Source organism: Callorhinchus milii, unplaced genomic scaffold (genome assembly GCF_018977255.1).
Source record: "Callorhinchus milii isolate IMCB2004 unplaced genomic scaffold, IMCB_Cmil_1.0 Scaffold19, whole genome shotgun sequence".
In the NCBI taxonomy this organism is placed as follows: domain Eukaryota; kingdom Metazoa; phylum Chordata; class Chondrichthyes; order Chimaeriformes; family Callorhinchidae; genus Callorhinchus; species Callorhinchus milii.
In genome coordinates this window covers 10,925,379-10,940,233 of record NW_024704760.1, presented here as the reverse complement: position 1 = coordinate 10,940,233, position 14,855 = coordinate 10,925,379, and the positions used below count along the sequence as shown (strand labels likewise).

Here is a 14,855-nt window from a genome sequence, read left to right as displayed (position 1 = left end):
GCTTATGGTCACCTCCCCTCTCTCTGGCTGAGTGTCGGGCTTTGCCATTGTTAAGTGCTCCAAGACGCCACCCCACAAGAAGGACGCTATATAAATGCATCTTGTTGTAGTTGTTGCTGCTGTTGTTCCTGCACCAGGTCGCAGGTACGCACACACGGTGGTGGAATTGTTGGGAACTTGTCTGAATGGAATTTCCATCTCAGTGAAAGGGAGAAGAGCATTGAACGCAGGTGTGACATTGCCCGGCTGGGACAGCTCAGCTCCTGGGTCCCAGCACTGAGACGGAATTTCGGGATTGCCTCTGTCCTGCTGTCAGCCCGTCATGCTCTCTCCCAGGTCAGAATGGCTGTGCCAGCTGCCCATCAGGAGCTGAGCTCATGTTCCCGTCTGCCTGTTCAGGTGGATGTTAAAGATCCCATGTTACTATTCGAAAAAAGAGGAAGGGAGTTTCTCTCTCTCTCTCTCTCTCTCTCTCTCCCGGTGTTCTGGCCATCAATCCCCAAATAAAATTGGTCACTCACTCCATCCGTGTCTGTTTGTGGGACACCGCGATGTGCAATTGTACTGGTGAGTTTGCCCACAAATACACAGTCACTCCCTTTTACAGTAATTCCTGTGAAGCTCATTGACTCTGTACCAAATCCAGGGATTATTAGATTAACAGGTCTTTCAACCCAATGTAATTTGTAGGAAGGAACAGATCAGTTACTATGATTGTATGTGTGACAGTCACTACGCCTCAGAGTAACTCGAAGTGGAGGAAGATGGCATCATACGCCACCCACCAAAAATATTCCATCCCTGTTTCTACACCAGCAACAAAAGTAGATCTCTTTTTACAATGTCTGTGGCGCGATGGCTCCAGTTATGAGCTGTGAGTAGTGACAAACTGATCAACTGCAGGAATAAGCGAAGGGATAATCACTGTCTATCATTATGCAACAACAACAACAACAACACATGACATTTACACAGTGCCTTTCATGTCATGCCATGGCACTGGACAGTCAGGGATTTGGACCCCCGAGCTGGGGGTCAGGATCAGAAGGGGTGGAGGGCAGGGAGGGTAGGGGCAGGAGGTTTGACCGAAAGTGCGGTCGAAGAGGAGGGTCTTGAGACGTGCCTTGAAGTATGCCAGGGAGGGAGCGAGGTGAAGGGACTGTGGGATGGAGTTCCAGAGACTGGGGGTCTATTATATTTATATAATTATGTTCTATGTCTATTATTATGATGATGGCTGCCGGCCACACACAGCCCCATGGTGAGTGGAGCCTGTTTAAAGCCGGAGAGCTGCGCTGGCTGGCATCTCTTTTATGCTCTTTAATCCCAGAGATCTCCAGTTCACACCACACACAGACACACACAGACAAAGGGTTTAGAGCAGAAATGTCAGGCAGCGCAAAGCACATCAGTCATCGCTCCCTTTGTTCATCTTTTGACAGCGGCAGAAACGTAAACGCTGCACTTTGCGGTTTTTATTTTGACCGGATAATTACAGGAAAAGGGTTTAATGAATGAGCTGTGAGGTATTCAATAACCGGCTTCCTCCCTTTCCCCAACCACCACCCCCCCCCCACCCATAATAATAATAATAATTACTGTCACTACACTTTACATGCTTTCGATCTCCCTGCTCTCCACCCTCCCCGACCCCCAGCTCGGGTCCGTAATTCTGTCTGTCCAGCGCCTTGGGACGTCCTCCTGACGTGAAAGGCATGATGTGAAAAAAAATGTTGTTCTTGTTGATGCCGTATATTTTGGAATCACTTTGAGACGTCTTGAAGATGTGATAAGGCACTGTATCAAATGCAAGGATTATTACCATTAAAGCACCTGGAAGTGAATAGATAAACACATGAGAAGGAGTATTAGAAACATTGGAAATCCCAAAGGTAGATTGTTGGAATGTCTGTGATGTTCCTGCAAAGGCTCATTGTCGCCAGTCTGAAAAAGATCACTTTTTCCCCCTATTTGCAGCTTCAGCAGGGAGAAGACTAAATGCAATGCCCAGAAAGTATTACAACAACTTGCATTTATAGAGCACTCTTCACGTGGGGTAGCGAGGCAAATGGAATGTGGAATGGAGTTCCAGAGGGTGGGGGCGGAGAGGCTGAAGGCCTGACCGCCGATGGTGGCAGGCCGGGCGAGGGACATGGAGCAGACGGAGTGGACAGGTTGATAAGGGGTTATCCAGTCGGGGAGGTAGGAGGCGGTAAGGCCAAGGAGGACCTTGAAGGTGAGGACAAAAATGTTGAACTTGATCCACTGAGGGATGGGGAGCCAGTGAAGCCGGGTGAGGGTGGGGGTGATAAGGTCATGGAGCCCGGTGCGGGAGAGGATACGAGCTGTAGAGTTCTGGATGATCTGCAGGTTGTGGAGGGAAGAATTGGGAAGGCCGACAAGCAGGGAGTTGGCATAGTCACGCCAGTGATATTTCAGTTTAGCTAACAAGTGACTGCGGTAATTGAGTGGTGTGGAGGTTGGTCAGTCAGTCTGTGATGTTCCTACAAAGGCTCGTTGTCGTCAGTCTGAAAAAGATCATTTTTTCCCCCTATTTGCAGCTTCAGCAGGGAGAAGACTGGATGCCCAGCTCCGAGGGGAGACTGGAGTCCGTCATCACCTCATGAAGGTCCAGCCCTAACATTCCCACCCCCCCCTTCCCGAAGCCCCGGAGGATGGAGCTCAAGGTGTGGGTGGACGGAATCCAGCGGGTGGTCTGTGGGGTGAACGAGAACACCACCTGTCAGGAGGTGGTCATCGCTCTGGCACAAGCCATGGGTAAGGACAGGGTCTGCTCTCTGTTTATATGTTTATAATAGTAACAAATATAATAATAATCTTTACATGTCATATACGCCTCATCGCGCAGTTGAGATGTTTCAAAGCATAAACTGTAAAGTGTGTATGACTGTATTTTGTGGGCGAAAGGCAGCAGCCATTTGCGCACAGCAATGTCCCACAATCAGTCATGGATTGAGAGACCAAATTATTATTTTTTTTAAAGGGTTTACTACCCCCAGAAAAGCGTTTGCTGTATGCTGTCTGGCAAGCTTTCCCACTGCTTACCCAGACAGGGCCACCCTATGTGTTAGGGCTGTGTCCTTCCAGGTCCTGCCGATGGGCTGTGCTGTGAGCGGTAGTGTCCTGGGATACTGCGGACCTGCCTGGCTCAGGAACCAGACTAGAGACCATCACAGAGGGCTGGCTCGATTCCGACATCCCATTGCCAGCCATGTCACCTTGAAACCAGTTCAGCCTCCAAGGAGACCAAGGAGACGATTGTAGACCATCCCTGGGGAATGGAATATTTTTTTCATTATGTTTCTTCACAATGTTTCTGGAAAACATCTGAAACATTTTCAACTGTTTGCAACTTTCAGTTCAATCTAAAAGTCACTGCAGTCCTGGGCTTTGTGGAAGTTATTCCCTCTGTGGAAGGTCACAGATACTGCAGTAGACTAACAGAGTAATAGTTCCCACTGCAGTCCTTCCTTTGTATCCAACGCACACTCTGGGGTCCCCAAACCTTGGCTCTCGCCAACCTGCTCCTAATAATTTTCAGGAATTTGGTAAACAGGATACGTCCCTCCAAGGAGAGAGCATCTATCTCTGGGATTTCCATGTGTGGTGGGATGCATGGAATTCCCAGCTTGGTTTGGAGACTCTTAACCACGGTGATGGGTTTCCGCACACCTCAGACACCCGGCTGAACAAATAAAAAGCAGCCTGTTAAGGGTTGCAGCTCCCTCCGGAGAAAGAGAGGTCACACTGCAACCAATGAACACCAGAGGTCTTGTTTGCAGATAGGTCAGTGTTTTCCCCAGATGTTTGTTGCTTAGATTTGTTCTGGTTTCCGTCCTCTCTCCTTTGTGTCGTTTCCAGACATATTTTTGTGTCTTTACTCGTACATATTTTGGAGTAAGTTAGGATATTGTTCATTGATATAAAACATACTGTTTACTCCTGTGTTGATTGACCGCCGTGTTTACCCACAAAATACACAGTCACTACACTTCCCAGTAAATGCTTTGAGGTGTCCTTCCAACGTAAAAGACACAGATTCTTTATTTGTTTACTATCTGTCTCTTCCTTCTTCTCTTCTGTTTCTTTCTCTCTTTCCTCTGTGTCGCTGCCTTGTCGTTCAAATCACATTCTGTGCCGCTCTCTGTCTCTCTCTTCCTCTGTCTCTCACCCCCACTCCCGACTCTCCCCCTCCCTCTGTCTCGCCCCTGTGACTCTCTCTCTCCCCCTGTCTCTTCCCCTCTGACTCTCTCTCTCTCCCTCTGACTCTCTCTCCCTCTGACTCTCTCTGACTCCCTCTTGTCTCTCTCTCCCTCTGTCTCTCTCTTTCTCTCCCTCTGTGTCTCTCTCCCTCCCTCTGTCTCTCTCCCTCTGACTCTCCCGTAAACCATCCCTAGGCTCGCACAGTGAGGTTGAATTCCACAACAAACTTGCATCTTCCAGCGTCCGACTCTGCTCGTTGGGGGAGAGAATGCTTTCAGATCAGGTTACATTAGAGATCAATTATTACACTGCATTAAGCCAATATTTTCATTACCCCCTTACAGGGGAATGGAGAAAAAGCAAGGAAATGGGACTAAACTATCTTTCAATGATCTAATAAATAAAATGTTCTCCCGACATGAAGGGCATTTTATGAATCAAAATGTATTATAATAATCCTTGCATTTGATGTAGCGCTTTATCACATATTTGAGACGTCTCAAAGCACTTAAAAGAATATACTGTAAAGGAATTGACTATATTTTGTGGGCGAAATGCCAATTACATACAGCAGCGTCCCACAAACAGTCGTGGATTGAAGTGACCAAATTAGTTTTATTAATTTTTTGAAGCAATTATTATCTCCAAAAAAAGCAATTCTCCAATTGACTAACAACTGGATTCCTACTCACTGCTGAATAAACTGAGGGGTCTGGAGTAAGGAAACTTGCCCAACATTTCGCCCTGCCGGGAATCAAACCCAGGTCTCTCGCTTGCGAGGCAAGTGCTCTAACCACTGAGCTACAGGACTCCATATAGCACCTTATCATGTCATTGAGACGTCTCAAAGCGCTTCACAGGGTATACTGTCAAGTAGAGTGACTGTGTATTTTGTGGATGAAACGGCAATGTCCCACAAACAGCCATGGAGTGAGTGACCAGTTTTTTGGGGGGATTTTTGGCCAAAACACCAGGAGGAGAAACTCCCTTCTCTTTTTGAGTAGTGTTTTTTTTAACATCCACCTGAACAGGCAGACGGTTCAACGTTTCATCCGAAGGACGGTTCCTTGGACAATGCAATACACCCCCAGCGCTGCATTGGAATCTCATTTTAGATTATGTGATTCCACGTTCCCTTGTGGGGCTTGAACCCACAGCCTTCTGACTCAGAGGTGAGAGGCTACCGTTGCACCAGGCTGACATATCAGCAGAGCCTGGGAAAAGGCTTGTAAATGGGACCGAATGGATGGTCTCCCAATAGAGCATCACAGACATGATGGGCTTCAGCCGGGCTGTGAATTTCTGCAGTTCTGACAATGCAGTGCAACCCAGGACTGGAGCATCCACCAAACAAAGGCAAATGGAAATGCAAGGACGGTTCAATAAATTGGATCATTTGCTTAATTGTGTTGACTATTTGCCCCCGGCCGCACCGATGTTTTGATAATGCAAAGATAAACCATTTAAAAAAAAAAAATTAAAAAAAAAAATGTGGTCACTCAATCCATTTGAGGGACGCCGCTGTGTGCGATTGGCTGCTGCGTTTCACCCACAAAATACACAGTCACTCCGCTATATATTCTGTGAAGCGCTTTGAGACGTCTCGACGACGTGATAAGGCGCTGTATTAAATGCAACGATTATTCTTTTATTTTTAAAACACAATAAAGACAAGTTCTGTCTCTCTCCTCCACATTTCCGCTCCCCCCACTGCCGCCCCCCCCCCCCCCCCACCCCCCACCACCCCCCCCCCACCCGCCTACAGGCTGCCCGGGACGGTACACTCTGAAGGAGAAGCGGAAAGACGTTGAAAGGCATTTCACCCCAGATGAGAAGCTGTTGGCATCGCTGAGTAAATGGGGGCAACAAGTCAAGGAGGTGCAGCTGATCCTGAACCGCACGGGGCCATCCCTCAGCCAGAGAGCCCCGGTGGCCAAGGCTTGGGGGCCTGAGAGGAACTTGCATCGCCAGAGCCTCCCCCCGCTGGCCAAGCTGCGCAACAAGAGCGAGAAAGCCCACCATCCCGCCAAGGAGCCCAAGAGGAAATCGCTGACCTTTGCGGAAGGGGCGCGAGAGTGGCTGGAATCCCTGGGCAAGGGCAGGGAATGCAAGGTCAAGGTCAAGCAGCCTGAGAAGGAAGTCCCGCCGGAGGGTGAGGGGGAGGACACGGCCCTGGGGTTGAGCCAGCGCCTCGCCAGCCAGCAGGAGGCACTGCAGAGCCTGCAGGCACAGGTGGAGGCCAGCGAGGGGGAAATCCAGCAGCTGAAAGCGAGGGAAGAGCCTGAGGAGAGCCAGGAGGCGGCCCGTCTGCAGGGACCAGGGCCAGGGGCCGAGCAGGTGGAATTCTGGGAGAACGAGCTGAAAGGAGAGGAGCTCCACAGGGCGGAGCTGAGGCAGCAGCTGGAGGAGGTGGAGGCGAGGCTGAGGGAGTGCGAGGAGAAGCTGGCGGAGTGCGAGGGCAATGCTCGGGGACTGGAGGAGGCTCTTGAGACTCACAGGGAGGCTCAGAGCACTGGGGAGGGGGCGGAGCTCGCCGACAAGCTCCTCGAGTTGAAGGAAGAGCTGAGAGTGACGGCTGAGGAGGGCCTGAGGCTGGAGGAGGAGGTGCAGGAGGTGGAGGCGGCCGTCGAGATGGCGCAAGAGGAAATACAGGTCAGTGGGTCGGTCACACCAGCTTCTCACCAACTGCTCCTGTTCCTCCTCCTTGGGGATTCCTGTAGCTCAGTGGTCAGAGCACTCGCCTCGCAAGTGAGAGCTGGTCAGGGCAAAACCTTAGGCAAGTTTCCTTACTCCCGGTTACCAGTAGATTGGCGGTATATCAAATGCAAGAATTATTATTATTATTATCTTAGCACCTGTGAACTGTGCTCATATCTCACTTTTAGCTCCAGACAGACCCGTGCAACTCCTACCAACTCATGTTGATGAAGCAGGAATCGCTGGGTCAATGTTCTTGCCTGTCTGCCTGGACAGGTGGATGTTAAAGATCCCACAGGACCTGGGTTTATCCAAAGGACAGCACCTCCGACACTGCAACACAGCCCCAGCCCTGCATCGGAGTAGCACCTTGGACCCTGTGAGGGTGCTCGCACTGTCCCAGGCTGGCACACTGGGGTGCATTCTTTCACAGGCACTGGGTGATTGCAGCATCTGGCCCAGTCATCAGGTGTGAGCTGTGACATTCACACACACACACACACACACACACGCAGTTCAGCCGTGGGTCTGAGCGTTGAGACAGAAATTGGAGTGCGTTTACCTCTGGGCCACTGATTGGCTCCAACAAGGTTGTGCATACAGAGATGGGGTGATCCTGCTGTGTGGAGGTCTGTATTAAATACATGTTCACCCCCTTACCGCCCCCACCCCCCCCACCCGCTGCCGCACACCAGTCACAGCATCTGAGGCGCTCTCCTGCATGACATCGCTGTACATATCACGTTGTTGCTGTGTGACCGAGCCGTCTCTGGACACTCACAGGCAAAGGTATCTGAGCAAGTTCACCAGTTGAGGGCACTGGAGAGCTTCTCAATCGCATACCCATCTGATCCGTCTCAGTAACTCACTCTGTGCAGGAAAACAACAAGAATAATAATAAGCCTTGCATTTGATAAAGCGCTTTTCACGTCGGGAGGACGTCCCAAAGCGCTTCACAGAATATACTATAAAGTGAATTGACTATATTTGTGGGCGAACGCGCACAGCAATGTCCCACAAACAGTCGTGGATCGAAAATAACCAATTTATTATTGTTTTGAAGGGATTATTATTAGGCTCTGTGTGGAGTAAGGAAACTTGCCCAAGGTTTTGCCCTCTGCCTGGAATTGAACTCAGGTCTCTTGCTGGCAAAGCGAATGCTCTAACCACTGAGCTACAGGACTCCACTAATCCTTACAACTGATCCAGCGCTTATAACGTGTGAAACGTCTCAAAGTGCTTATCTTTAAGGTGTAGGGACAAACATGGATTGACACTAAATTTGACAGCCAATTTGTGCTCAGCAACGTCCCATGGACAACCATGATCAGTTTTATCTGAAGGATTGTTGGTCAGAAATACCTCTTTTCAAGAGGTGTGTGTGGTGGGATCTTTAACATCTGACTGTACAGGCAGACAGGCAGGAAGATTGGCCCAAGGATTTCTAATACATGAATTTAATAATAATAATAATAATCCTTGCATTTGATTATAGCGCATTATCACATGGTTGAGACGTCTCAAAGAGCGTGTAGGGACTGTGTAAAGTGCAGGGACTGTGTATTTTGTGCACAAACCGCAGCAGCGAATTGCACACAGCAATGCGCTATAAACGCGTGGATTGTTTTTTAAGGGATTATTACCATTATTTACCATTGTGGGTAAAGTTATAGAGACTCTTGTTGGAAACAAAATCATGGAGCATCTAGACAGTAATAAAATGATAAAATATAGTCAATATGGGTTTATGAAGGGGAGGTCAGACCAAACTAATTTACTGTTTCTGTTTGATTGTGTGACAAAGGAGCTTGCCGAGGGTAAGACAGTGGATGCTATATATCTGAATTTCAGTGAGGCCTTTGATGGAATTCCGCATGAAAGGCTGGTACTGAAAATAAAGAAATTGGGAACAGCAGTGTCCTACAAACACGTGGATTGAAATTTTTTTTGAGGGATTATTACTGCCAGAAAAGCTATCTGCCAATCGACTAACAACCGGATTCCTATTTACCGCAAGGTAAACAGAGGTCTGTGGAGCAAAGAAACAAAGCTTCGCCTTGCCCGGGAATCGAACCTGAGTCCTCTACGCTCGCGAGGCGAGCATGCTAACCATTCCACTACTGGACTCCACTTGATTTACAGAAAGCTGTGATGGTCTGTGTGGAACTACCTCTGGTGTATGAGCATAATCCACAGCCTGACACTATCTCAAGCTTCAATCACATTTGCTTAATTAATGCATCGAAATGGAACAACCTTATCGGGTTAGAGAGCGTGAAGCACGGAGCTGTCAATTAAACGTCAGCAGGAGAGCAATTCAGGGAATGCTTTTATTCCTCTCTGCCCCCCACCCCCCCTTCCCAAGGGAATTGCCACGGCAATGACGGAGACCACCATTCTGTCACTGTTACAGATCTGCCTCGCGGGCAGGGTTACTGTGCCCAGTGTGAGCCAGAGAGGAGCTGAGATAATGCCAGTCAGGTTGCAATCAGGTGGTAGGTCGTTATGTTAAATATCACACTGAACATTCACGGACCTTGAACCTTTAACTCTTCCTACACTGCAGTATCATACAACAATAATAATATCATAAAGAGGTGGAGCTGGGAGTTAGGGATGGCGTCGAGGGAGCAGATGGTTGGTTTCATTTTGGTCATGATGATGGTGAGAGAGGAGGGGGTAGGAGAAGAGGAGCCTGGGGGCCTGTAACCAGAAGACAATCTCACATGAAGGTTTAAGCAGCCAAGGATGTTTTTATTTATTAGAGAAACTTCAAACAATGCACAAAGTTCATACTTCTGGCCTATACAAGACTGCAGAAGAGTCTGTTGCAAGTGAACTTGATTTCATTGAAATTCGCCAGGAAGGTGGGAACTGAGAGCAGGTTGTGTTTCTGGGGGTAATAATCACGTTTAAAAAAATTAGGGACACTCAATCCACGATTGATTTGTTACAGTATATTCTGTGAAGCGCTTTGAGATGTCTCAAAGATGTGAAAAGGCGCTATATCAAATACAAGAATTATTATCACTAGTAATATTATTAAGAGAAGGTTCAGTGAGCCTTTACTCCCTTTTTCCACCTTTCTGAGCTCAATTTGTAGCTGACCCTCCAGTTCAGTGTTGTGAATGTGCTTCATTGTCAGAGGTGACGTCCTTCAGGTGAGATGTTAAACCGAGGTCCCGTCTGCCTGATCAGGTGGACGTTAAAGATCCCATGACACTATTCGAATGTCCCGGTCAACAATCCCCTCAAACAAAATTGGTCACTCAGTCCAAGGCTGTTTGCGGGATATTGCTGTGCGCAACTGGCTGTTGTGTTTGCATACCAATACACAGTCTCTACACTTTACAGTAAATACTGTGAAATATTTTGAGAAGTTATAGATGCTAATAATAATCCTTGCATTTGACATAGCACCTCATCACATTGTTGAGAGTCTCAAATGCTAATATCAAATGCACAGATTAACTACTATCGCAACCCTGTTTAATCCCAACTCCCCAACGGACATTGCTGTGTGCAATTGGCTGTCGTGTTTCGCCCACAAAATATACAGTCAATTCACTTTGCAGTATATTCTGTGAAATGCTTTGAGATGTTTAAATATCTGAACTTAAATACTTTAAATACCAATTGATTCTGCATTAATCGCAGCGATTCCCAACACAATCCTGGAAGGGAAGTGCAAGCACTTGCAATAAGTCTGTTGTAGAACGCAAAGACATGCCGGCTTTTCTTTTCCTGATGCAGAGGAAACAACAGGAGCTGGAGGATGTGACCAAGGACCTGCGACAGATAAACCTCCTGCAGTTCATTCAACGCACGGGCTCAAGGATCAGCATTCTACCCTCAGAGGAAGCTCCCGCTCAGGCTAAGGGAAAAGGTGAGCAAATGCAGAAAGAGCCCTGCAGCTCAGTGGTGAGAGCACTCGCTCTGCGAGGACCCGGGTTCAATTCCTGGGTGGGGCGAAACGTTAGGCAAATTTCTTTACTCCACATGCCTCTGTTTACCGAGCAATAAGTAGGAACCCTGTTGTTAGTCAATTGGTGCATCACTTTTCCGTGGGTAATAATCTCTTCAAAAATAACTTTGAGATGTCTCAACAACGTGATAAGGTGCTATAACAAATGCAAGGATTATTATTATTACTACTACTACAGAGTTGTCCACAGGCTTCTTCACTAGTTTCAGTGGGTTCTCAATCTTGCTCTGTTGCTCGTGCTCTCGCCTCCAGGTCAGAATGTTGTGTTTTCAAGCCTCATGTCGGGATCTGTGAGCTCACGTTTAAGCTGACACACTCCGATACAGTTCTGAGGGATTGCTGCATTGATAGAGGTGCTGTCCTTTGGGTGCGATGTTAAACTGAGGTCCTGCCTCCCAAACACGGCAGCCAATTTGGCACAGCAGTGTCCCACAAACAACCATGAAGTGAATGATCAAATGTATCTGGGGGATTGTTGGCCAGGAATCGGGAGAAACACACTTCACTCTTCGAATAGTGCCACAGGATCTTTAACATCCATCTGAACAGGCCGACAGAACCTTGGTTTAACGTTTCATCCAAAGGGCCATATTCCAATAATGCAATACACCCCAGAACTGTATTGGAGTGTCAGTCTAGACCTTGCGAGTCCAAATCGCGACATGGGGCTTGAACACACAACTTTCTGACTAAAGCCTATTTGAAAGGAAAAGAGACTTTCTCCCGGTGTCCTTCAAGGCCTGTCACAAGGCCTTCCTCTTTGATCATCTTCCCACCTCATTCACCTTGGCCCCCCACCCCTCTTGATTCCAACCCCCAGCTCGGATGCAAACCATTGACTGTCCAATGCCTTGGGACGTCATCTCAAAGTGAAAGGTGCTGTATAAATACAATTTGTTGTAGTTGTTGTTATTACTGTCTGGGGTGACATTGCTGCAAATGGGCCTCTTGCCTACAAATAATAATAATTTTTGAATTTATATCTAATAACACCACATTTCCCAAAGTGCTTCACAGGATTTGTGTAGTCACTGGGTATTTGTAGGCAACCAGATGGCCATTCCTTACCAGGCTCCACTTGCTCCCAGTGGATTGACTTAAAGAACTGCTTTCTAACTTTAAAATGCCTTCATGTCCTTGAGAATATGGCAAAGCTAACCAAGAAATAATAGTACAGTAATAATGGTAATAATCCTTTGGTGTAATAATAATCCTTGCATTTGATATATTTATCACGTCTCAAAGCACTTCACAGAATATACAGTAAAGTGAATTGACTGTATTTTGTGGGTATCATGCCTTACCACATTGTTGAGATGTCTCAAAGTGCTTCACAGGACTTTACCATGATGTGTCATGACTGTTTTGTGGGTGAACGCAGCAGTCAATTTGCACACAGCGATGTCCCACAAACAACCATGTGAATAACTAATTTTATAAGTGAGATTGCTGGCCAGGACACCAGGAAAAACTTCCTTCTCTTTATGAACGGACCACATGAACAGTCAAACAGGGCCTCAGATTAATGTTTCATCAGAAGGAAGGCACCTCCAACATTTCAGAATTCTCAAGTACTGTATTGGAGTGTCAGCCTAGAGTGTGAGTTCAACATCCTGACATGGACCTTGAACCACAAACCTCCTTCTCAGAGGTGAGAATGCTAGCACAGATTGGTCCTCTGATAGTATGAGGACCAGTTATGTACCAATCTAATTCTTTCACTCCTGTCCTCTTCTCTCCTCAGAGTTTCTACTCCAGCCAACGCCCCTCAATTGTCAACAGGATCCTGCCAACGTGAAGGATCTCCAGATCTCCAACTTCAACCAGGAAGGAATCTACGTATAAACTCTTCGTCGCCAGCTCAGTGCAACCTACAGGAATACCACAAAGATCCCTCCTCATCCCAGCATCAGCAACACTGGTGCCAGCTCTGCTCCCTTTCCAATGGAGACAAATCAAGTATTGCAGAGAAAGGCGTTTTATTTGGCAGCGTACATCGCATGCTTAAAATCTCCTGCCACCCAACCTTTAGCCAGTGGTAACTAGGCTCCAGGGAAACTTGCATGGAAGGGCCCACCAGTTGACAACACTCCATGAGGCTATTCTGTGTCTTTGGATCTGGGTTTGAGATTGAAATGGAAACTAATGACATGTCCAATGTACTGGCGGACTCCATTGAGTAACTGTGAGTGCATGTTGGATCTGGGACTAGGATAGTGTGCACACCCTATAGCAGTGATAGTCTATTGTTAACTACTGCCAACAACACCACCTGCATTAATAGAGCGCCTTTCACACAGGTGGCATCTCGCAACCATCTTTCAGCCCAACCTTAAACTCAACCTAACTAAAGGATTAGCACCATTAGTATGGTTGGTGCCAATTTTGTGAGTGAATCTGGTATTGAGTAAGATCAGTTATGTGCTTGTGAGTGTGTGAAGATCTTATATTTGAGACTGAGACTAACAGACTGTGTGGATATAGTCCATTGTCTGTGTGTCTGATGCCACATGGCAGAGACTATTGTAGCAGAAACACCTCGTCTGTCAATGCTGTGAAATGTATCCTCTTTACACTGTACCAATGGCTACACACATACATAATCACACGTGTGCCAAGTGTGTATGTGTCTGCAGACCGTTCTGATCCCAGGGTTGATGTGTGCCGCTCATTCAGTATTGGTGAGCAGAAAACCTTGGCTTGCAAAATACTGACCTTTATCTCCTCCCTCCAATGCTGCCAGAGTAAAGCCAGCTCTCGGGGTGGTAATGTATTCTCCACCTCCACAGACAGAGCTATCAAGATAGATAAGGTGGCCATTGGCAGCAATATTGCCAAACACTGTGCCTCACTGTCTAGTACAGTTTGATAGGTGCAAGCTGTTTGCCCACTGAGTGCATAGAGTGTACGGAGAGAGCCTATTGTGTGGATCAGTGAACACACAAACCCCATTGTGTGCATTTGTGTACACAGATAGGTAACTCATTGTTGCATGGGATGTAGCTCTGATGATTTATCGGTCTTATGAGTATCTGCGGCTGTGCACACATCTTAGACTGATATTTGCAGACTTCCACTTGTGTGCTGCACTGCTGGAACCTCCTTAGCTTCAACAACAATAAAATTACATTTGTATAGCGCCTTTAAAGTCAGGAGGATGTCCCAAGGCGCTGGAACGTCCTCACACCGTTAAGCTCCCCATGTTGGTTGTTGCGATGCCGTTGGCTAACTGGTGCAGAAACCTGACCACTTCTGAGGACATTGTGTATTTGCAGGTTTAAAGAACCTTTGAAAAACTTAGAGTTGACGCATTTATTTTTTCACAAATAAATTCCCAAAATTTTCCATTTTATTTCAGTGGTGGGTGAGGTGAAAATTCAATGCGATTGTCAACGGTGAATGAATTATCAGTTTCAGGTCTTGGTTTGGTATTGACCTCCTGTTAATGTATGTTGTCCCGGTTTATTCCCAGTGCGACAATGTTGTGAGCTGAACACACAGAATGTTTTGTGAAGCAATGACAGTTTACACAGAGATGACTGTTAAGCACAAGATCAAAGGGGTGAGGTGCCCTCTGCTTGTTCAGATGGACGTTAATGATCCTGCGGCACTATTGGAAACGAGAAGGTAGCTTAAATATTAATGCACTAAAAATATGTAAGTTCTTTCTTTCCTATAACAAGGAATTTGCTGGTGTGTCAAGTCAGCAGAGCACTGGCTGATCTGTCAAGACGATGGAAATGTACTCTCAGTATCTCAGACGTTCCTCCTGGATGTGATTGAGTCTGACTGCATCCGTGCTTTGCAGCAATCTGTGAAAAATCTAGTGTCGTGACTAGTCAACTGAGATAATTTATTATTCATGCCCTCCTTGCAGCTATCAGTCTGTCATCTCTCTGGGCTCAGAGGATTGACAGACAGAATGTCTGTAACTAGGTTGAATGGTCAG

At 47.1% G+C, this 14,855-nt stretch overlaps 1 protein-coding gene across 1 annotated transcript; it reads left to right on the top strand.

Annotated features, from left to right (window-relative positions):
• The first annotated feature begins 2,675 nt into the window (after window positions 1-2,675).
• On the top strand, window positions 2,676-14,210 carry LOC103189727 (ras association domain-containing protein 8). Its single transcript, XM_042342147.1, has 4 exons — window positions 2,676-2,778; window positions 5,990-6,876; window positions 10,675-10,807; window positions 12,651-14,210. The coding sequence occupies exons 1-4, from the start codon at window positions 2,676-2,678 to the stop codon at window positions 12,749-12,751; spliced, it is 1,224 nt and encodes a 407-aa protein (XP_042198081.1). The 3' UTR covers window positions 12,752-14,210.
• Window positions 14,211-14,855: the final 645 nt, after the last annotated feature.

Bases quoted from the DNA above. Each gene is read 5' to 3' on its own strand.
- LOC103189727 (XM_042342147.1), top strand. From the start codon at position 2,676: ATGGAGCTCAAGGTGTGGGTGGACGGAATCCAGCGGGTGGTCTGTGGG. The intron at 2,779-5,989 runs GTAAGGACAGGG...ACCCGCCTACAG, and splicing joins CGCTCTGGCACAAGCCATGG to GCTGCCCGGGACGGTACACT. The intron at 10,808-12,650 runs GTGAGCAAATGC...TTCTCTCCTCAG, and splicing joins CGCTCAGGCTAAGGGAAAAG to AGTTTCTACTCCAGCCAACG.